This window comes from Thrips palmi, unplaced genomic scaffold (genome assembly GCF_012932325.1).
Source record: "Thrips palmi isolate BJ-2018 unplaced genomic scaffold, TpBJ-2018v1 HiC_scaffold_16, whole genome shotgun sequence".
Lineage (NCBI taxonomy): Eukaryota > Metazoa > Arthropoda > Insecta > Thysanoptera > Thripidae > Thrips > Thrips palmi.
This window is the reverse complement of record NW_023144625.1, coordinates 6,809,554-6,830,935: the sequence shown is the minus strand read 5'-3', so window position 1 is coordinate 6,830,935 and position 21,382 is coordinate 6,809,554. Positions and strand designations below refer to the sequence as shown.

The window sequence follows — 21,382 nt, the reverse complement described above, 5'->3', positions numbered from 1 at the left end:
GAGAGAGAGAGACGTAGCAGTGCGCCGCTGCAGGAGGCTGGAGCCAGGCTGGAGCCAGCGCGGCCCGTCCTTGGAATTGGCTTCTTACTTTGGTGGTTTGGATTCCTCGCCCGTAGTTGCTCCTGCTCCTGCCACTCTCACTACGGGTCCGAAATCCACGGCGGTGAGGTAACCAGACGGTCGCGCCCGCCGAAAGACTGCGCGGATGCGGATCTAGCCGTCGCTCCCCTCTCGGGATAGCGGTTTAGCTAATCGAATCGTGGACCACTCACACCCTGCAATTTCGAAGCTCGAGTGAAGGATGGGGTGCGCTCTGAGAGATGGATCATTGGATGGATCAGTTGGCCGGAAGTTTTGTAACACCTTGGTCGCTTTGTCGGGCAACGCTCTTGCCCTGGCGCGGCGCTTCATTGCAAGACGTCCCGGGGACTTCTCGGCGTTGTCTCTGTAAACGCGATCAGACCGCGCCGTCAAGGTGCACGCGTGGCGACGCGCAGTCTTCCCTTCGCTGGGAGGAGGCAACAGAGCCGGAGCTGACCCCATCAACCGGATCTCCCTTCAAGAAACAAAAACCGGAACGCTAAAAACCGCGTACTCCACTTGTGTGCGACCCTCTGCTCTGAAGCCTGCCGTTTGGGCTGCGCCTTGCATACACTTAATTTCGCTCGATTTCTCAATTGTAAAACAATTAATTAGCACATTTCTTTTTGCGTGAACGTGTCCTAACCTGAACCCATACCCATACGAAAAAGTAGATTTACATACCAGTGTCCCCACTCTCGCCCCCTCCCCCCTTTTTCCACGCTCACGTCTCAGATTCCGGCTAATGTCCGATCCAGTTCACACACACACACACGCACACACACGCGCGCACGCATTGTGGTGCCTCGCGCCTTTCCCCGAGGCAAGGCAAAGGCTTGGGCAAAGGTACGACGCTTGCCGCTCGCCGCCGCTTGCCGCGCCAGTCGTGACGTCACGGTGCCTGTCCCTGGCTCTGGCTCGCCGTTTCGGGATTTCGGATTTCGGCCGCGGTGTCGTTCGCGGAGGTCGGCGATGACGTGACGGTCGGCGCGGCTCGAGTCCGCGGCGGCGCAACACAGTGGGCCAGAAGCCGGTGGAGGCGGCCAAAACTCTAGACGCGTTTTGAGCTCCAGTGTCGCTTAATGGGACTCGAACCGAACGTGTGACCCCACCAATGGATTCCTCGTTCGGAGATCAATCCATTGGTGGGGTCACACGTTCGGTTCGAGTCCCATTTAGCGACTCTAAAGCTCAAAACGCGTCTAGAGTTTTGGCCGCCTCCACCGGCTTCTGGCCCACTGTGCGCAAGGTGCTGCAGGGAAGTAAAATATGCGATGATTCCATTTTTGGGGAGCCGCTCCTCCACGCACGAGTCCACGCAGCGCTGCACAGCGCGCGGCCGTCCGATCCCGAAGGGCCGGAGGGTCAGGGTCGCCTCGCCCATGAGTGTGATCCGTTCGGATCCTTTGCGATGGTCACGCTGGGTTCGGATAGAGTAACGCGGCGCGGCGAGGACCGAGGGCCCCGTCCTGGCTGCCTCGGGGGAAAAGCACGGAAGCCCTGCGGGTAACCCGGAGCCGGCCTGGCTGGCGGCTAGCCTTGCTGGCCTGGCTAGCCTATGCCTGCCCTGGGTGGCACTTCGGCCGTGCTGGCGGGCCTGGCGGCGACCACCGCCTGGGCCAGCTTGGCAAGCACCGGCGCGCCGTTCCGTGTTCCGCGTACGGAGAAATTTCGTGTCGCGGACCCGGGGACCCAGCGGGGACCCAGCGGGGACCCAGTGGGCTGCGTCGCTCGGCAACGCGCGGCCGCGAGTTCAAGCTGGCTGGCAGGCGGGCTGAGATGGGCAACCCTTTCGACGCCGACGCTTCGCGGGCACACTGCGGGCAGCGCAGCCAGCTAGCCGCCGCCGCCGCCGCCGCCGCGGGAGGTGTGCTTGCTGGCTTGGCCGCGCGCAGTCGTGTGTGGCGGGGCGGCCTACCCTCGGATCCGCGGGCGCTCGCGCTCGCTCTCGCTCTCGCTCCCGCACCCAAGGCGTGGTTCTGACACTCCTTGCGCTACTCTGGGCGGCTGACACAATGGCAATGGAACCCCTCCTCTCCTTACGCCCTTCCCCCGTCCAAAAAAAATGAACACAAACAAAACGCCGCGGCTGGTGTACGTGTACGTGTGCCTCCGGTCCGGCGGTGGCCCTCGCCGAGTCGAACGGATGTCAGAACGCAGAACGATTATCCTTTCCATCCGATCATGATGCACGGGTCCAAGCTTCAATCGGCGCGGCTTCCGTCCCGCTCAGGTTGTGCTGGGGGATAAGGGGGGGGGGAGAATAAGGTGTCCACTCCGTCCACTCTGCTCCAATCAGAGGACTGACGGACGGCGCGGGGCGTGGACGTGGACGGCCGCCAGTCACTTTCTCTGCCCGTATCCAGATTGCTTTCCTCGGGGCCCCCGCCCCGCCCCGCCCCGCCCGCTGTTGCAGCGCAGCCTTGGGCAGGTGCTTCAGCGCCACATAATTCGCACAATAGCCAATAACCACTGCCGCGGTGGCCCTAGGCTGCCCTAGCCACACAGTGTGATGTGATCGCCCTGCAGGGCATGCCCTCGCCGCCCGCCGGTCCAGCGGCTTTACCCTCGCACCACATCGGTCCTGTCTCTCTCTCGCACTCATGAGGCGTGCCGCACGGGTGCGAGAGAGGCAGGGCGACGAGGTCAGCACTGTTCGAAGTCAGTCTGCCTCTGCTGGGAGTGGCGGCGTTGCCTGAAGGGCCGCAATCTTGATGCACGCGTGAGTGTGTGTGTGTGGGGGGGGGGGGGGGGGAGCAATGGTAGGAATGTGCGTGGTCTGGCTGCAACAAATTTTCACATTTTTCAACAAACATGAAAATTGCGCGAGGTCTGATTTGAATCTGAAAACCCTCCCCTGCCGAGCGCGAGCTGGCCACTGAACTCTAATTCCACAGGCATCGGGGAAAGGAAACGCAAGTGAAACGCACGGCTCATAAATCTCTTTACATTGTATTTCAAGTTAATTTTTTATTAACAACAAACAAACAACAACAAAACCCAACCCAGGTGGGAAGAGCCTGAACTTTTCTGGATCACAATTTTGAAACCAGCCACAGACAAGAAGAAAGTTACCATACAAAATTATTCAAAGTCCAAATAATGATTTAGGAAAAAAAAAATTATTATGCAAAGTTTGAGTGGATAACCTGTCTTCATATAAGACAAATGACAATTAGAACTATACTCGAACAAAAATGGTAACAACAATGCTCAATGAGAAAAAAGAGAAAAAACAGGTCTAAAGCACAAAAAGCCAGCCAATTTCAAAAGAAAAAGAGTTTAACTCACACAGGTAAAGAAATAATGCAGGTGTGTTTACTTATAATAATGCAGGTGTTTTTACCTATCTATTTGTCAATAGTGCACTTCTTCTGCAGCAATGATAAAATTAAAAGGAATGTAGTTCCTGATTTATACTATTCCCCATTGTTGCAATGGCGCATCAGAAACAAGTTTTGATTGATCAAAGACTAGATTTCCTTTTCTGTTTGTTCCTGAGCATAACATCCATCACCAAGACAGGATGCAGTCTTTACCCAGGTTGAACATAAAGTAGTTCTGGGTATTCTTAATTGCTAACTTAAATAAAACCAGTCAATTCTTTCCAAGTAATAGAAATATGAACAGGTAAGATAAAAGGTTGCTGTCTTGCATTCTCTGTCATGCCTGAAGTGATTAAAAGACAAAAATGGAGGAAAATTTGGCACTGTATTAAGTTGATTGAAGACATCAAAATAAAACGAGTCTCATAGAACCTATCAACTGCATATCTATAATCACTGAATTTCTTTCAAGCAAGAAACAGGCATTGTCCAATTTACAAAATTGATGTGGCAAAAGAAACCCAATAAACATGTTCAAATTGATCGCTTACAAGGAACAAAATAACAAATACAGTATCTCCTATCAAAAACCCCTATGATTCTTTTAAAAGGTGATGGGGTACATGATAAAATGAAAGAAGGTGACATAACTCATCCTTCATACCTCACTTGAATAAACTATATAAAAAGGTGATTGGTTTCCATCTTCCATAGAACACACAAAAGTTTAACCAATTCTTTGATAGTATTTGATGATTTCTTTTTGGAAACTATCAAAAGCTAAGCCACAAAAAAATAAATAAAAATAGTGAACAAAAATGAATTTTGTCAAAGTCACACAATTTTGCATTCACCTTAATTCTGATTTCATAATTTCCTACTACCTTTCACACTCCCAAGAAGGTCAGAATAATGTGCACAGTTCCATTATCTCTACTTATACATTCTGCACCCGTCCTGAATGTGTTGCATGATAAGCAGAGAGTGACTCTGAGCTACCCTATGTAACACTTCAGATAGTTTAACAAACACAATTTCATTCAAGTATAAAAAAAAGAGCTTGATTTAATTAGCAATTAATTCATACTAAGATGCAAATCTTAACTTTAAAAAATTTGCAAGCATCAAACCATATGTTGCTATTAACTATCAGAGTGAAATATGGCGTCAAATTGAAGGATTATCATAAATTATGATAGAAGGTAAATAATGGTAAAATTTATCATACCTTTGTGTACATTACAAAGGTAAAAAAGAATGGTTAACTGAAGGTGCTTATAACTAGCTTTAGTTCTAAGAGACCACTGTTAGACAGTTGCTCAGAGAAAGAAGTGGAACAGATGACAGAGACTCTCCATAAGCGAATCATCCACTTGGAACTACAATCCAGTAACTAGACAGAGGTAAGATTGGAAAATTTTGGAAACAAATTGAAATAAGGATGATTCACTCATGGAGGCATACAATTTTCCATGAAGTTCATCATTTGTCACAAAGGGCAAAATCACTGGATAAATAAATTTCTTCTAAACTACACATAGACGCCAGCTCGAGTTTCACTTATATTGTGGACAGTGCTGCCTTACGATGCTCCGAGAAACGTCTGAGTGACCTGTAAATTAAAAACAAAAGTTGGTCCATTGGAAACAAAACACTGGTTGAAATTAAAGTGAATGTTCCTTGATGAGGTGAAAACAATGCTTACCTAATTGGAGCTCTAAATATAAAGCAAGCATCACTACATGAGTTGGCACCTCACACTCTGGCCCTCTAGCGGCAAATACTCGTTTCAGAGTTTCGCCTGCTTTGTCTAATTCGCCTCGTGTAGCAAAAGCTACGGCGAGGTTGTATTGTAAAACGGCTCTTGCAGTGCCAAGTTTATTTGGACACCAATTTTGCAAATTTCGTTTTGATTCCTCTGCATCTTTGTCTGGGTCATTTGCTTTTTCCTTGTCAAGTTCTGTTTGACCAGGATACTCCAAATTAACATCTTTGATATTATCCGGATTCAAATGATCAATAGCATCGCTAATCTTATTGCACATAAGATATGCTTCAGCAGCATATAAATGACCCAAGAGCCTGAAAAGAAAAGGACTCATTATACACATGTAAGGAGCTTCTAGCGTCCAATTATTGTAAATGTAAGAACTTACTTATGAGTGCCACACAGTTTTGGTTGAGCCAACAGATCTTGGGCATGTTTCAGTGCCATTATATAATCTCCCAGACAAAGAGCAACATATGCACTATTCACAAGAACAGAGCAACGGAGACTTTCCACCTCTGTCTCTGAGAGGGGAGCAGAGGGAGCTCCGTAACAGGATTTTTGAACAGGAGCCTTCGCGGCGCCTCCTAAAGAAAACAAACAGATAAAATTTTTAAACCACTACATAATGGGAAAAAAAAATTAGTTTTGAAGTAGGTTTTTTATTTTTGGTATTACCTCCAAATCCTAAAGTAGTCCCTGGGGCACCCAAAGCACCAAGACCACCTCCAGCTATATTGAGGCCAGTGGAAAGTCCTTGAAGCCCTCCAAGATGAGAGCCTGCTAATCGAAGTGAAGACGAGGTCTCTACATTTCCATTTTTCAAACTCGCACTATGTTCATTGAGCAATGAAAGAGCATTTCGAAGACACAGGGATGCAAATTCGAGACTAGTAGATGGGATTGCACTGGAAATCTCCTCTCGTCTGAAAATGATACAATACAACATGCAAGTTCAATATAAACAGAACAAGAAGAAAATAAAGTCAAATTCAATAAAACAACTTACTGAGAGTTAACCTCACGGGCCAGTTGAGGAGAGAGTATTATTTTTTTGTGGATACCATTGCCAACTACTCCTTGAACCATGTCCTGCCTCCTCTGTGCAATGTTGAAATCCTCACCATTCGACTGGAGGAAAATAAACAATTTGCTTAAAAAATTACATGTATTCAGTACAAAAATAAAATCAGAAAAAAAATGCGGTTTGGGGCACCTTTTTATAGACCATTATGCAGCATTCAGCTAGGCGCAACCATAAGCGAGGATTCATGTGAAAAACTCTGACTGCATCAACAAGCAAGTCGAAAGCTTGGCTGGGCCTACCTGCATGTAAAAGAGCCAAACCTAAGTTGTGTTTCATTTCAATATTATGGTTGGAACCTAAAGTGTAGAGAGGCTGTCCATTGGATCCATCTGGAAAGAAGAGTTTGTCAATATTATTAACACATGAACAAATCAATAAATCCTTAAATGCTAGAAGGTGCCAACAATACCATTTTCTGCTGCTAAAGCTTTCATGGCTTCCTCCTCCTCTGTTAGAGCTTTTTTGAGGTAAAATGTGCTCAGATTTGGTTTTCCAATGTAGTGGTGAACACAGCCCATGTTGTTGTAGTAGAGGGCGGGTATATGCTCGCCAATATCTCTGTTTATGATGAAATAATGGTTATTAATGCGGAGAACTTAAAGCTCATTCAGAAGATAGGTGAGGAAAGTAGTAAAACATTTCTTAGAAGTATCATGACAAGACTTACTTAAAAGATTGAATATTTCCTGAAACTGTATTTAAGACTCTCATAGCTCTACGGTAGTTACCACTGAGATATTCTAAATTGGCCCTCAAAAATATAGAGGGCAAATTCTGTAAACATATTAAAAGAAAACAACACAACACATGAGAGTGAAAATAACCACAAGAGGATTTGTATGTTAGAAAAAAGGTGAAGTTAGTAAAACTTACATTTTTTATTCCTGATATCAAACTAAGCTCTTTTCTTGCAGCACTAAGTTGATGAGTTTTTAACAAACAACGAATTTTGAAGTGCAAAAGCCGTAGTTTAGTAGGGTCTGATTCTAAATCAACCGGTTCAATCTACAACAATTAACAGAGAATTAAGAAAATACATTACATAACATAAGCGGCAACAAGCTATCGAGTAATTTATTTCAACATACATTTTTCTCTTTGTCACTTTTATCCAGAGTTTTCACGTCCTTCTCACCAGATAATTTTCCCACAGGCAGAGTGGATGTGGATGTAAATTGTTGCTCTATGTAACTAACATGGGGCAGTGCCTTTTCTGGTTGATGTGTTTGCAGTAATAATTCCAATAACAACATACTAACTCTTTGAGCGAGAGTTTCCTCTGGGAGGAGAAATGGATTGAGGTAAGATAAGATAAGATCAAAAATATTTAATGATAAAAGTATCACAAGAAAATGACAAACTTACCCATTGGTTCAATAAGAGAAAATACTTTGCTCATAAGATGGAATGCAGTAGCATACTGTTTGAGATGGAACAAACGGATTGAATGATTGAAGTAAAAGATGCAGTGGTCTACATCTTCCAATGAGTTGGCATCTTCAAAATTAATATGAGCCTGTTGGCAAAGAAAATTACAATGAAGTGGCCATTTACATCAAAGCACTGTCATGAAATCAAAACGTAAGTAATGAGGTGGAGCACATACCTGAGCACACAGTGCATCAAAGCTCTTTTTGAACTGATTAGTTTTCCTCAGATCACTTTTGAAATACTCAGCAACAGCCTTATTATGTCCAAGTTTCAGGTCTTGGCCGCAAGTAGCTTCAAGCTTTGTAAGGCTCTGAAGGCAAGCCCCATAGTTGCCGTTGTTAAATTCCAAAAGGGCAGCTTGAGCAAGCTCTCGATCTTGGTCTGTGAAACTTGGTGAAACTACATCCGCAGAATTCCCATTTCCACTCTTGTCACTAGACACAGGAGAAGAGTCCTTGTCAACCATTATGAAGGAACCAGTTACAGCCTGTAAGAGAGCCAAAAAATATATACAGAGTATCCAAAGCAGTATTTCATTATAAATCATTGAGATGCAACTCAAAAGAAATCAAATGTACAAAGTAAATGACAGAGCTGTCTCTAAGGTGACAGAGTTAGACAGAAAATCCTAACCTAACGATGCAGATATTTTATCCTAAGTCCACGAACAGAGGCAATAACGCACATAAAAGGGCACACAGGGCACATTTAGAAATGAAACGTCTGCGGTCAGGTGTTCCTTTCGTACTTAACGGTTTAAAATCTAAAAAAAAATGACTTGTGTTGTGTTGACGACCCGGCAATGGGAAAGTTTTGGGATTTCTGACCGAAAGCTTGCTGCACCCGAAAGCTACCCGAAGTGCTACCGAGGACAGCCGAGCCGAACTGCAATCTGGCGTCGCAACTGCGGAGCGGGCCGCTGCCATTTGAACTTGAACTTGAAACCTACCAAGAACAGCTGTCCTGTCCTTGTCCTTTCAAAGAGCGTGAACTTCGCGAGGTGTTTTAAATGTGACATACTCTGTCTCAAGAAAAGGTCATACATTGCCTTAACCTTTCTTCATCTCTCAAACTGGTGCAGGTCGCATTTATTATCCTTCTTTAATTCACTCAGTCTTTCCCCATGGACCACACCAGACCGTCACACGTGCGTGAGTATACTTTAGTTTCCTCCTTGATTGTATGCCCTCATGGATTGTATGTCATTGTTCCTCATGAAGAATTTGTTCGTAGGGGTGGGAGTAGCCATTCTTCTATCATGTGTTGAAATGCCACACCCTCAATTCTCAAACCCAGGTCATCACAAACGTCCAATCTAGGAATAACTCCAGGAATTGCTCTCAGTAAAAAAAGAGGTTGAAAAATATTATTGAAGTATGTGAGAGTCAGTCGTAAAGTATGCTTTGCATTCAGTAAATTTCTTCTTGATTGGTTCTTGGTTCCAGTCAAAGATAATGAATGGGGTAGAATTTATTTAAAAAAATATTGCTTGCTAAAATTGTTTTTAAAAAATCTGTAATAGACATTTAATACAAGTTACAAATTTTCTTCAAGTACATTGTCTATTGACCTGGTCCACTAAGTGATTTATCCATAAACTTCTTCTTGCCAAAGCACAGCCACCACTTTGAGGGTTTACCATCTTCTGTACCAAAAACTTTCTCACATACACGCATTCCTGTTTCTTGGCGTAACTGGGTAAAATACTGTCTCATGAGATCTGAAAAGTTTCAAGGAAGTTCTCATGCAAGTGGAGTAATATTGAGTATAATGCACACAAAATACCCAAAATATTAATCTTACCAGCCTCACTGGGATTTGCAGGCTTTGCATAAACTGAATTTAGGGGAAATCCAGCTTCGCCGGGCAAATCAAACCGTGATATTGCCAGAGCGTACATATCTTGCATGCCTTGCTGTTTGTTTGAGCATTTAGATAACTTTTTCAAGCATTCTGTGATATACAGAGTAAGATAAATTAAAACTCTATCGGATTCACTCTGTAACAAACAAATTACGCTTCAAATGGTGACTTTCGTTAAAATACAATTACCAGTATGATTCTCAATGTTAAATACCTTTATTTCGTATGTTCTGAAGAACACATTTGCCTTAAAATAGTAAAGTGCTTCATCGATAATGTCCATATCAGTTGCTGGGGCAGTGAAGGATGGTGCAGGTCCTCGATGTTGTGTTTTGACAGGCAGTAGTGCCATGTTCCCAACGACAGCATTGTGCTCCAGTAAAGTGGAATGGTATGCCTGATGTAGGGGGTATCCAAAGATGAGTTTAAAATTTTTTCAAATAAAATATTACTTTAAACTAATATTATTTGCTCACAGTAACCTTAAAACAGGCATATTTATTTTCAAGTTCATCTTACCGGCATGGTGAATTTCAGTAATCAATGGGTAACACTTGATGGTACCCTTATCTTAATTCACACCGCTATTTAACCATAGATGGAAGCCAACACAGCTCGCAGTTTTCGATTGAATATTGAATGACAGATCGTGCAGTTCATAAACACCACGCCCCACCCCACCCACTTTTGGACGACGACTTCCACACCTGACGTAAATCGATTCACGTTCGTATTCGTTTGGGTCCTTTGGGTTGGGAATGTTGGCCATGCCAGCAGCGGCGGCGGTTGATCGTCTTGTGTTTCTGTTTGAAGTTCTGGAGTTGCTCTTGCTCTTGCCATGAAACAGGCTGGAGTTGTTAAGTTATTTAATTTTGGTTCAAACTTGATACAGTGTGATGTGTTGGTGTTGCCTGTCATCTTTCACATAGCTGTCTCTCATATATGTTTAACCCTGTCATCAATAAAGAATCGAGCAGCATACATTTAACAACATTGGAAGGTTAGGTTTTCTTGTAAATAATTTCAAAATGAGCCTACCTGAAGACGAAAGTTCTCAAGAAGATATGTCTTGTGACGCGCTTGAGGTATTATTTTCACCATGGCTAGAAGATATGAATGCAACAAAAATTTGCTACAAGTTAATCTCTTCCATTTTATATTGTTCAGTTGATGGATCTACCAGAGCCTGTTCTTCTTCACATATTCCGTTACTTGGGTCATGATTTTTTGCGCCATGTGGTATCAAGAGTAAGCAAGGACTGTAAAAGACTAGCTCACTCTCAAGTCTTATGGTCGAAGGCTTTTCTTAGTATTGATAGCAGTGATTGTTGGGATTCATCGCCTGTCAATGACTTTATCAGGTAAATTACAGGCTAATTGTCAACACAAATAGTCTTAGCATGTTACAATGAACCTTAATTTTACCAATCTGCTTTCAGGCATATTCTTGTCACTCCGTATCTTCATCATCTGTCAGTTTCACTGAGAAATTGCGAAGAGGACATGCACGTTTCTCTACTGGCTGCCTTAGTGTCCACACGCTGCAGGCTCTATAGGCTCAGCCTGTCAGTGGATGACTACGGACCAGAAATAATGCTGTTCCTGCAGCAACATCCTGAATTAAGAGAGATTCAACTCTGTGATAATGCTACTGATAATGATTATTCTGCTGGGTGAGAATTGAATCTTTTATTTACAAATTAGAATCATGATTATTTGACTCAATGACAATGTGTTGCTCAGTGTTGCTGCGACCATACGCCGTTTGTCTCACCTCACCTCCTTGGAAATAAGCCAGTCAGGATTACTACGCATTCCAGAGACAGGTCTGCTGTTGGCATCGTCAACTGTAGCTAGTAAGTAAGACAAAATTAGATATAGAATTTATTTGTGGGTGTTCTAAAGTAACAAGGTAACCAATGTGGATTTCTGGTAACACTGCTTCTAAACTTTCCATCTTCTGTTTTTTTTTTTAATAGGAGAGGATCATGAACTGAATCCAGCTGACACAGCCACTTACATACCAGCAGGCTCTGAACCTCATCCTCGGGATCCAAAGACATCTTTGGACCTTCGAAACGTTGACTACAATGACTGTGAGATGTTCAGACAAAACCAGCCACAGGGTCTGCTGCACGTTGAGTTCATGCCCCTCGGAGTTCCTCTTGACATCAAGTCCTCAAGTACATGGGCGTCGGCAGGAAAAAACCTGTCAGCTCTCCTACGGGCTCACAAGGACACATTGACGACGGCCAAAGTGTCTTTTCCTTGCCCAGATGTGTTTGAAGCATTAGCAGAATGCTCAAAACTCGAGGTCAGTCGTTAGTTATTGCATGAAACTTGATTTCACGCAACTGAGGAGTGGCGTTAACACCTACCTCGGCTTGCCTGGGCTTGCCCTCGCAGGAGCTGTCGGTGTTCAGCGACCCCACCGGCTCGGCCCTCTGCGCCATGCTGCAGAAGAGCGCGACTCTGCGGCGCCTCCACCTCGAGGTGCCCGTCTCCCTGGGGGCGCCGGGGCTGTCGACGGTGCTGCGGACTCTGTGCCTGCACGCGCCGCAGCTGGAGAGCCTCTCGCTGTCCAGGTGGTGGCGCAGCGAGCAGGCCCTGGCGGCGTCCCAGAGCCTGTTCCCCGGCTTCAAGCCGCTGCAGGCCATGCTCGCCAACAGGGACGGCCGCTATTCGCTCCGCGAACTGCTCCTCAGCCACGTGGGCCCCGTCGGCCGCGCCGAGTTCCTGGAGCTGGCCTCGATGGTGACGGCGGCCGGCGCCAGGCCGTCGCTGCGCAAGCTGCACGTCCAGGACTGCCCCTGCAGCGCCGACCGCGGCTGGGACGAGTGCCGCGACCGCGCCGAGGACGCCCTGAGGGCCGCCATGCCCTCGCTGGAGTACACGGCCGAGTGCATCATCGGCTTCGACGACCGCTACGACATCGGCTTCATGCCCGTGTACTCGTGCGACTGCGAGCGGAGGTGCCCCAGGGGCCACAGGCAAGGCCGGGGCCGCATGGGCCCGGGAGCGCACCCTTAGTTACGTCGGAAAATGATTTAAAATTCGAATTAAAAATTTGATTGTTTTGTTAATTAGATCTCATGTTGAAAGTACTGAACTTTGCATTTATGATGAATTATAATCGTTAAACATAGTCGTGTTTACTCGTTTGGTTTATCCTTGGGGACCTTAATCGGCTGTACTTTACTTGACAGGGGCAAGGTAGGCCACCGTCTCCACGCCGGTGTGCAGGGCGGCTTCCATACACGGTAATGCACGGCGGGGCAGAGGGCTGCCGACTGCGTCACCTCTTTCTCAGTAATTCCTTTTCGTTCATCGGCCGTGCTTACCCAGGGCCAAGAGAATACAACTTAGCCGTTCGCGGTGGCGCACTATGTACATTCACAAGTGGGCTTTGGTGGCGCGCGACCAGCAGAAAGCCAAACAAAGTATTTCTGGCTTCGAGGGAAGTCGCACCTGTTTTAATTTGCACACTGCACCTACCGCGAGATTGTGGACGGGTCGCCAAGCTGTCCGTTCCGTACGTCACCCAGCGTCACTGCTCGATAAAAAGCGAGGCGCCGAGTACTCAGCACCATTCCACCATTCAGCGACCGATCATCGCCACCATGGCTCGCACTCTGCTCGCTTTGATGGCGCTGGCCGCCGTGACCGTCACCGCCGAGGTGACCAACTGGGACCCGGACTGCATCCAGGAGCCGGTGGGCTTCGGCAGGGGCACTGTGGGCGGCGAAGGAGGTACACTGGGACTGGCCACGGTTGCCACGGTGAAGACTGTCGCCCGCCACAAGGATGATCGCACTGCAACTTTGTCCTTCCACAGGAAAGACCGTCACGCCCAAGAACATCAAGGAGCTCAAGAACTTCCTCAAGGACGACGTGCCCCGCATCATCCTGCTCGACAAGACGTTCGACTTCACGGGCTCGCAGGGCCTCGCCACCAGCGACGGCTGCTTCTTCAAGAAGTGCGGCCCGGGCTTCCAGTACTCGCTGGCCCAGTCCGACACCTGCGACGGCCGGGAGATGACCAACGTGAGTCCGCCACTGCCGCCTGCCCGCTCCGCCCCGCCCACCTGCCTTAGAGCCTCGGCGGCCACCAAGTGACGTGCTCTCTGCTCGCTCTGCTCCCCAGGTGACCTACGACGCGGCCGGCCCAGAGCCCCTCAACGTGGGCTCCTTCAAGACCATCATGGGCGTGAACGGCAAGGGCGTGCTCCGCGGCAAGGGCCTCAAGATCAGGAAGGCGCAGCAGGTCATCATCAGGGACATCAGCATCGTGGACATAAACCCCGCCGTCATCTGGGGCGGCGACGCGCTCACCTTCAACGGCGTGGACCAAGTGTGGATCCACAACGTCACCTTCAAGGTAGCTTTAGGGCTGCTCCCCTCGCTGCAGCATGCTTGCCCTCCGAAAGCCAAACTAACGCGTCTTTGCCCCCAGAACATCGGGCGCCAGTTCCTGGTGTCGTACCAGACCAGCAACACGGGGGTCACCGTGTCCTCCTGCACCTTCGACGGCCACACCACCAACTCGGCGTACTGCGACGGCAAGCACTACTGGGTGTGGCTGTTCTGGGGCACCGACGACCGGATCACCCTCATCAACAACAAGATCGTCAACACGAGCGGCCGCCTGCCGCACGCCGGTGGCTACTTGGGCTCCAAGGTACAGTGCATACAGTAAGGCGAAGCCGCAGTCACACACAACACCTCGAACCCGCCAATGTAAACGGAAACTTTGCAGAACTTCATCCACATCGTGGGCAACCACTTCGACGGCAACTCAGACGTGGCCCTGGAGCCCTGGGACGGCGCGCTGCTGCTCGTGGAGGGCAACCGCTTCTGCGGCATGAACAACCTGGTCAACAGCCACGCCACCAACGGCAACGTGTTCCTGGTGAGCACGGCGACGCAGGCGGCGCGCTGCGAGGCCGCGTTCGGCGAGGACTGCCTCCGCAACGCGTACCACGACACCCAGCCCGTGCGGCGCTGCAACGGCCGCGTGCTGGAGGAGGCCCTGGCCATGGACCTGTGCCCCGAGGCCATCAACGACGCCCGCCGCGCCGTGTGCATGCCCGTGCCCGACCCGGCCGAGCTGGTGGACAGCTGGCAGGACTAGCAGCACCACGACCGCTTTCCAAATCTAGTCGCTTTCTAGTCCCTTATTTGAGAGTGCGGACGGCTGGTGGGTGTGGAACGCTCCGCCTGATTGGCGAAACCACTCAGCTCGCTCCCCGAACTTTATCGCTCCCTCGCCCTTTGCACAGTACACCAATAAACCGATTCTTGTTCTCAATGATGTGATTGAAGCGACGCTGCGCTGCCCCGGCCACATCCGTTGTTCAATGTCGGGAAGCGGCTTTTGCTGTCGTATTCAAGTGGCATCTGAAGTTTGTAATTACCTCTTCAGTTGTGAGGCGAATCCAATCCATTAAGCCGAAACTCGAAACCGGCCGATGAGCGGGGACCAGCTTAGGGATGTGCGAATCAAGGATTTTCATTTCGAATCGAATCGAATCTTTCAAAAAAGTTTCGAATCGAATCGAATCTGGAAAAATTTGTCGAATCGAATCGAATCGAACTTATAAGGATTCAGAGTCGAATCGAATTCGAACTGAAACTAGAAAAAATTAGTGCATTTCAATACACAAAACACATGTAATATAGGAAGGGCATAGAGTATGAATACAAAAAAGAAGAAAAGTTGAATACCTGATCTTGCTTTTGTATATAAACTACGCTGTGCACGCGACTTTCAACCGTTCCCGAGCTACGGATTCGAAGACGAAGCACTGTCGATTCGAAATTTCGAATATTCGGGGTCGAAGCAAAGCGATCCGTCCCCGAATCGAATCGAATCAGCCCTGATTCGTTCGATTCGATACCGAACTATTCGCACATCCCTAGACCAGCTGTGTTTCTGTCTCTCTCGCTCGCATGGCATCATGATGGCACGGGGCGTCTGGTTGCGAGGGAGGCAGAGACAGCGGCGATACACTGTGGAATGACTCTGGTGGTGGTGAGAAACCGTGAGCCCCTTCGGCAAAGGCAAACTCGCTGCACTATTACGTCGACGAGGGCAGCGGTTCGATAGTGTGAGATTGACGCGGGATTCAAGCTGCGGCACTGTTCCCGCGCTTTCCGCGCGCGTAGCAGTCCACGGCGCGGCCGACAGAGGGCTGCCAGTGCAACCCGGCGGTCCGCCCGCTCGCGATCGGATGTTTTGTGCCGCTGGATATAGACCCCCCGGCTCACGTCTTACATGTTAACTTTGCGCAGTGGCGATATCGTAACCAATGAGGTTTATCCGAGGTGCGATTATTGCTAGTTGAAAACTTTTACCAATACCCCGCCTGGAGGACTTGAAATATAGTCCACCATGGCAATTTTTGGAAGCCTCTACGGAGGCTCATATGGCGTTAAAATCATCCAAATGGAAAATAGGAACTCTCACATTGACTACTGAGTTGTGTCGGTGGGAATCAGTCACGTTGCCGTTGCCGCATGTCTCTACTTTCCAGCGAGGTGTTTGAGCGACACGACAAAAGCATATCTTTCAGTTTCGTGCTCGAAGTACGCGAGCACGCGTGCATGGGATGTAACGAGAGAAAACAGAATCACCAGCTCAGCACAAGTGAGGTGGTAGGGGTCGGCCGGCCGACGGCTAACACGTCGCTTCTCAGCACAGGTCAGCCCAGCCACAACCTTTCACAACTCGGGTTTTGGCGTAGTTTGGCAAAAGCTACATCCATGTCGCTTCTTCAACTCACTTCTCAACCGCACGACACGTCCGCGTACAGTGGACTTGTACACTAGAAGATGAGACCGAAATTACGCAGATTTGTTTGTTTTCTTCCTTTGATGCTGATTGATTCTTATCGGCCCCGCTTGCGCAGGGCTCACAAAAAATTGGTCGTTAGACTCATAATGTGTCCCCCTCCACGGAAATCTTTAGTAAAAGGCGAAAGATTTTTACGTTTTGAAGGGAGACCAGAGTACCTGAGAGAGCGCTCTGCCTCCTCTTATGCTGCTGCCGCCCCTAGCACTCATCGAGAGCGACCGGCCGCGGAACGACCGCAGCGCCATCTAGCGGATGCGACGCCAACTGCTCTGTGCCGCTACACGCAAATCAGCGGATTGATGTGTCCTTAAATCAGACATTGCCTCTAAATTATTCTACCACCAGAGGGAACCCTTCTCGGGCACACTAGCTTCACACTCCGCGCTAGATGACCAGCTTGGCAGAAAATGGGCAGAGCGATGTCTCTGACTTGTAGCGATACCCCTTGCTTGCGTTCGGAGCGCGGTGTATTGCCGCAGTGGCGCTCACACATGAGCTCGCTCTAGGTTTCTCAAAAGGAAATTCTCTGCTGCTAGTCATGAAATGTTTCTAAAGCATTCCCTTGTGGAAATACGTGGCGATTAGGACCTCAAGCTGGTGCCTCCAACTTCAATCACCATTTCTGGCCAGTTAAATTTTTGTAGCCTCTTGCTACTTGTTGAAGCTCTTGTTTCCCTCACTTCCTAACAATTTTGCCAACCTTCCTTCGTGTCGTCTGTGCTTCAAGGGGCGCTTCAATGCGTTTAGTTTCATTTTTGCGCGCTCTTGAAATATTTCGTGTCAACCATAGGAATTTACAGCTCTCCTATCTTGTCGTGACTTAGAGGATATTTGAAATATTGCATGAAAAGGTGTGTAACTCGAACAACGTTCTAAGTCTGTTCACGGCGCTTTTTAAGCTGCTTTTTAAAATTCTTTTATAATTCTATTTCTTGTTTTATATTTATGGAAACTTTTATCTTATTCTCAGAACTTTATTGGTAATATTCGTTATCCTTTAAATATCTCGTTTATGTCTTTCCATTTCAAGGGTTATTATGTCTTTTAGGTTATCATTAAGCAGCAACAGTGTTTACAAACAATTTACTTATTTCTGTAGTGTCTGAATGTGCAAAGACTTCTTCGTCTGTGTGTTCAGACGTTTTTCAATTCTCTCAATGTTTAGTCTCTATTGTTGCTATTTTATATGAATTGATTCTGTTGACAGGTTAGCGAGAAGATATGTCGGAAACATTGACTCAACACCTTAGGTCCATAGCAGTACTGTGGAATGAAAATAAGGTTTGCAGTGAAGAGGAAGTGGAAGCTGTTTTGAATTCATACCGAACACTTCGCAACGGATGTGCCGGGAGCCCAGAATACCAAACGTCATGTACTTCAAATGCATCTCTCTTAGATGACACTCTTCAAATTATGGAATTTCTTCTCGAAAAGGAAGATGAAACATCTGCTTTGTGTGTACGTGTGGCCACTCAGTTTCTTGGAAACTTGATTGTGAACCACAGTGACAATCAGCTGTTAGTATGGGAAAAGTTTTCAACATTGTTGAAGTGAGTCTCTTCCGAGTTGATTCTTAAATTACTTCGAGTTTCGTTTTGAAATGATTGTGAAGGGAAGATTAGAAATTTACGTATTAACACATATTTTGTTGTAACTTCTATTTACAGGAAAATGTTAGCTTCAAAAGACTTGAAACTGAAGAATTTTTCTGCAATGGTTATTTATAACATTTTACTTGGGCATCCAGATTTGTGTGCTCCTAAACCATATGGTATAGATTTACTGGCATCATTCCTCAAACATGCTGTTATGGAGTGTGAATTTGGGTGAGTTCTTGATTCTTTGGTAGTTATTGTTAGAAATATAATTTAGGTAACTATGCGCTCACACTGACCTACTGCTCTTGCAGGGTATATGCCACTGAGCTGTTTTTATCGACTCCTGATGTCTTTGAGGAGTCGTACCCCTCCTTAGACATCGAATGTCGCCTTAGGCTTCTTGAAATCTGCCACGATATACTTTTGTCATTGCCTGAAAATACTACTAAAGTTGAGGACAAGAAAAGGAAAGATTTGCCGAAAGCTGAGCCAACTAGAAAGTATGTGTTCTCCTCTTTCCACCCAAGTGTTAAATTTTTTGGAGTTCATTGCTATGCAGACTTGTATTTTAAGATTACCTTTCAATTTTATCAGGATACTCATGCCTTGCCTGAAGTTTATGGTCGAACAACTGAAAAGGCGGTCATTTTTGATTCTCAAGACTTCTGCTCACTATGCAGATTCACTTGAGCCAAGAGAGGTGTCTAAACTTATTGAAGTGGTTGCTTGTGCTTCTAGCAAAGACCCATACAATGCAGAGCTTCAGATGGATAAGTCGTTACTCATAGACTGTACATGTAAGTAGACATACACAAAAAAAATAAAGATATCTCTGCTATAAGAATTAAAATAGGTTTAATTTTACTTCTCTCTTTGCAGTTCTCCTGAAAAGTATACATATGGTTGGGCAGACAGGTGATAATGAATTTTCCCCAATCCACAAACTTTCTGCTCTGAATATTTCTGATAAAGGTGTTGAGAATCAAGTTGAACAACACCCAGCATTTGGATTTAAAGCTTGTCTTGTACGTCTTATTGGAAATTTATGTTGGAGGCACAAGGAAAATCAAGACCAAGTAAGGCTTGTGAAATATATCACAGTATTCTTGTTTTATTGCAGTAACCTTTCAAAAATTTTAAAACCAATTTTTTGGTTTTTTAGGTGCGAGAACTTGACGGAATTCCACTTCTTTTGGATTGCTGCTCAATTGATGCAAGAAATCCATGTATCCTTTGCTTCTATTATTTATTGTTCATAAGCCATTTAAAATATGCCTCTCCCCCTCCTAAAGAAACTTCACAATTTTTTAAGTGTGAATCCTTGACTGACTTTTTCCAGTAATGATTCAATGGGTTGTTCTTGCTATTCGAAATCTGTGTGAGAATAACAAAGATAACCAAGCTGTCATCGCTGCTATGAACAGAGAGGGATCCATTGATACAAGAATGCTGCATGATCTTGGCCTCACGTTACATGCAGATGATAAATCAAACAAAGTTCGCATTGTTCCACTGAAGAGCAAGTAACTTTAAAAGTGAGTTAAGATCCACTTAACTACAACAAAAACAAATGGAGCTTATTTTGTTTCTGATTTATTTTTCTTCCACTTACAGTTTTCTTCAGAGCTTGTGATTTATTTATATAAATATAAATCTGAAGTTTCAACAGCTCTTCTGTCTGAAGTTCCCATTTCCAGCGTTAAACTGATTACATACTTAACTGTTTGACTGATTTTTCCTTCTCTTATAAGTTTATCTAGGGAGAGTTCAGTTATATCCTTTTGTGAGTTTGTAAAAAGGACTAAAAGGTGTGTCACAAATTTATCAAATGTACTGTATTTCCCTTTCTTCTTGTGAGACTGAATTTTAATGTTCCTCGACTTGCCACTTATTTATTCCTTCCTGTCTTGTTACTATTTTGTACTGATTGATTCTGATTTTGTTATTCTTGTTATTCTATGTTTCAATTTATAAGCCTGTTCTTCTATAACTCCTCTTTATTGTTTGTATATCATTAAATTTGGTACAAGATTTGCAGAAGAAAACAACTGTCATGTATTAATCAAACTCCTCTAAATGTTGTTGTGTAATGACATTGTATTCTATCTTTATGTAGTAGAGTTGCCACTTCGCTCTTGTATCCTTCCAGGAGTTCAGTTTTCTAGTGAATGTGACGGCTAAATTTGCATGGTTTGTCAAATACTTTGTTTCTACTAGTTGCTCAGACCAGTGCCATTCTGTTTTAGTCAAATTAATTATTGTGTTCCCATTTCTTCATGCAAATAAAAATGTTGTCACAGTGTGAGAAATTAGATGTGGTGGTGTATGCTGCACTAAAGCTGTAAATGCAAAAATAAAATTCGTAGCCCTATGTCTGAAATGTATTGTTGATTTTCTGTTCCAAACCTAGCATCTCTAAAATATACAATTTAACAAAAATCTGAGTCATAAGTCGAATATCTCAGTACAATAGATTTCACAACCTAAACAGCTGAGTAAATGGATTAAAGTTCGAAATTATGAAGAAAATCAAATGTGAGCTTGTGGTTGGGTCAATCGTTGAAAGGGTTGCCTGCCTGCCCGGCGTTGGGGTCCGCCGTGTGGGTAGGCCACCCATCGGCCGAGGAAGACGAGACTGACATCGGCCACGTTGCTGCTCTACAGCCAATCTGCGGCAGGAGTTTTAACACCGCTCTAAGTGGGAATGTCTGTGAATTCCGTTACGTGATTGCAAACTCCCGACTCGCCCCACGCCGTGCCGAGGCGGCTAGGCCGTCGAGGCGGGGCCACTGTGGGCCGGCCCCGGCTGCTGCGCGGGAGGGGCTGTGGCGGAGGCCGGAGCCATGCTGGAGCCGGAGGCTGGCGGCGGCTGGACTCGGTCTCAGTCGTGTGCGGACGCTACGCCGGTACTGGACACGGGCCTAAAGAAAGACCTTGCGGCCGACGAGGACCTCGCGAGTGCCAGGACGAAGCACCACGCCGACGAGGGTGGCGGTGGCGGAGTCTCCCCTGGAACCTGGACGGCCTGCCTGGAACGAACCTCGGTGACTCAGGACTCTGGGTGGCTCAGTGAACTGTGGCAGCACGAGGGCTGGGGTGGACGGCGACAGTGACACCATGGACTGAGAGGCCCAGCTCGTGGTGCTCGGGGATGCGCCACGCGATGCGAGCGCGCCGCGCTGGCCAAGATGGTCGCCAGGGTGTGACCAGGATGTGACCATGTGGCCATGAGTGTTGGGCGTCAGCCTTGGCGGCCTCGCCTGCAAGCTCCAGGCCCTCGAGGCCCTCGAGGCGCGTCGCCGCGGTCCTGGCGCGCGCCCCGGGCCGTGGCAGGGCCCCCTTGGGGGTGGGGGGGCCCTAGGGGGGCCCCGCGCC

General features: G+C 46.8%; 5 protein-coding genes and 2 non-coding genes across 9 annotated transcripts; 4 read left to right on the top strand and 3 right to left on the bottom strand.

The window, feature by feature from the left end:
- Positions 1-3,014: 3,014 nt before the first annotated feature.
- LOC117642003 (CCR4-NOT transcription complex subunit 10) lies at positions 3,015-9,050 on the bottom strand. 2 transcript variants are annotated; one of them, XM_034379745.1, is made up of 13 exons: positions 8,643-9,050; positions 7,869-8,180; positions 7,628-7,778; positions 7,351-7,541; positions 7,136-7,267; positions 6,930-7,036; positions 6,672-6,820; positions 6,392-6,591; positions 6,185-6,306; positions 5,854-6,101; positions 5,564-5,762; positions 5,113-5,489; positions 3,015-5,019 (listed from the first exon to the last, which is right to left on the bottom strand). In XM_034379745.1, exons 1-13 carry the CDS (start codon positions 8,736-8,738, stop codon positions 4,964-4,966), a joined length of 2,340 nt encoding a protein of 779 aa, XP_034235636.1. In that variant the 5' UTR covers positions 8,739-9,050; the 3' UTR covers positions 3,015-4,963. The 2 variants fall into 2 exon arrangements, with proteins under 2 accessions (XP_034235636.1, XP_034235637.1); XM_034379746.1 differs by lacking the exon at positions 8,643-9,050 and adding an exon at positions 8,327-8,578.
- Positions 9,051-9,191: 141 nt separating this feature from the next.
- LOC117642007 (actin-related protein 2/3 complex subunit 3-like) lies at positions 9,192-10,237 on the bottom strand. The gene is made up of 4 exons (XM_034379752.1): positions 10,076-10,237; positions 9,771-9,953; positions 9,497-9,692; positions 9,192-9,413 (listed from the first exon to the last, which is right to left on the bottom strand). Exons 1-4 carry the CDS (start codon positions 10,079-10,081, stop codon positions 9,256-9,258), a joined length of 543 nt encoding a protein of 180 aa, XP_034235643.1. The 5' UTR covers positions 10,082-10,237; the 3' UTR covers positions 9,192-9,255.
- Positions 10,238-10,352: 115 nt separating this feature from the next.
- Positions 10,353-12,701, top strand: LOC117642004. Its single transcript, XM_034379747.1, has 6 exons — positions 10,353-10,641; positions 10,724-10,917; positions 10,996-11,229; positions 11,300-11,412; positions 11,536-11,870; positions 11,963-12,701. Exons 1-6 carry the CDS (start codon positions 10,585-10,587, stop codon positions 12,584-12,586), a joined length of 1,557 nt encoding a protein of 518 aa, XP_034235638.1. The 5' UTR covers positions 10,353-10,584; the 3' UTR covers positions 12,587-12,701.
- Positions 12,702-13,125: 424 nt separating this feature from the next.
- LOC117642005 (probable pectin lyase B) lies at positions 13,126-14,864 on the top strand. Its single transcript, XM_034379749.1, has 5 exons — positions 13,126-13,306; positions 13,392-13,600; positions 13,701-13,934; positions 14,010-14,234; positions 14,313-14,864. The coding sequence occupies exons 1-5, from the start codon at positions 13,177-13,179 to the stop codon at positions 14,685-14,687; spliced, it is 1,173 nt and encodes a 390-aa protein (XP_034235640.1). The 5' UTR covers positions 13,126-13,176; the 3' UTR covers positions 14,688-14,864.
- A 971-nt stretch (positions 14,865-15,835) lies between these two features.
- On the top strand, positions 15,836-15,976 carry LOC117643208. Its single transcript, XR_004587604.1, has one exon. It is a non-coding gene; the product is annotated as a U4 spliceosomal RNA (small nuclear RNA).
- A 472-nt stretch (positions 15,977-16,448) lies between these two features.
- LOC117643209 lies at positions 16,449-16,567 on the bottom strand. Its single transcript, XR_004587605.1, has one exon. It is a non-coding gene; the product is annotated as a U5 spliceosomal RNA (small nuclear RNA).
- A 15-nt stretch (positions 16,568-16,582) lies between these two features.
- Positions 16,583-20,391, top strand: LOC117642006 (ataxin-10). 2 transcript variants are annotated; one of them, XM_034379750.1, is made up of 9 exons: positions 16,583-17,260; positions 17,617-17,959; positions 18,077-18,235; positions 18,319-18,507; positions 18,602-18,804; positions 18,887-19,083; positions 19,170-19,233; positions 19,347-19,542; positions 19,622-20,391. In XM_034379750.1, the coding sequence occupies exons 2-8, from the start codon at positions 17,631-17,633 to the stop codon at positions 19,532-19,534; spliced, it is 1,329 nt and encodes a 442-aa protein (XP_034235641.1). In that variant the 5' UTR covers positions 16,583-17,260; positions 17,617-17,630; the 3' UTR covers positions 19,535-19,542; positions 19,622-20,391. The 2 variants fall into 2 exon arrangements, with proteins under 2 accessions (XP_034235641.1, XP_034235642.1); XM_034379751.1 differs by lacking the exon at positions 16,583-17,260 and adding an exon at positions 17,263-17,389.
- Positions 20,392-21,382: the final 991 nt, after the last annotated feature.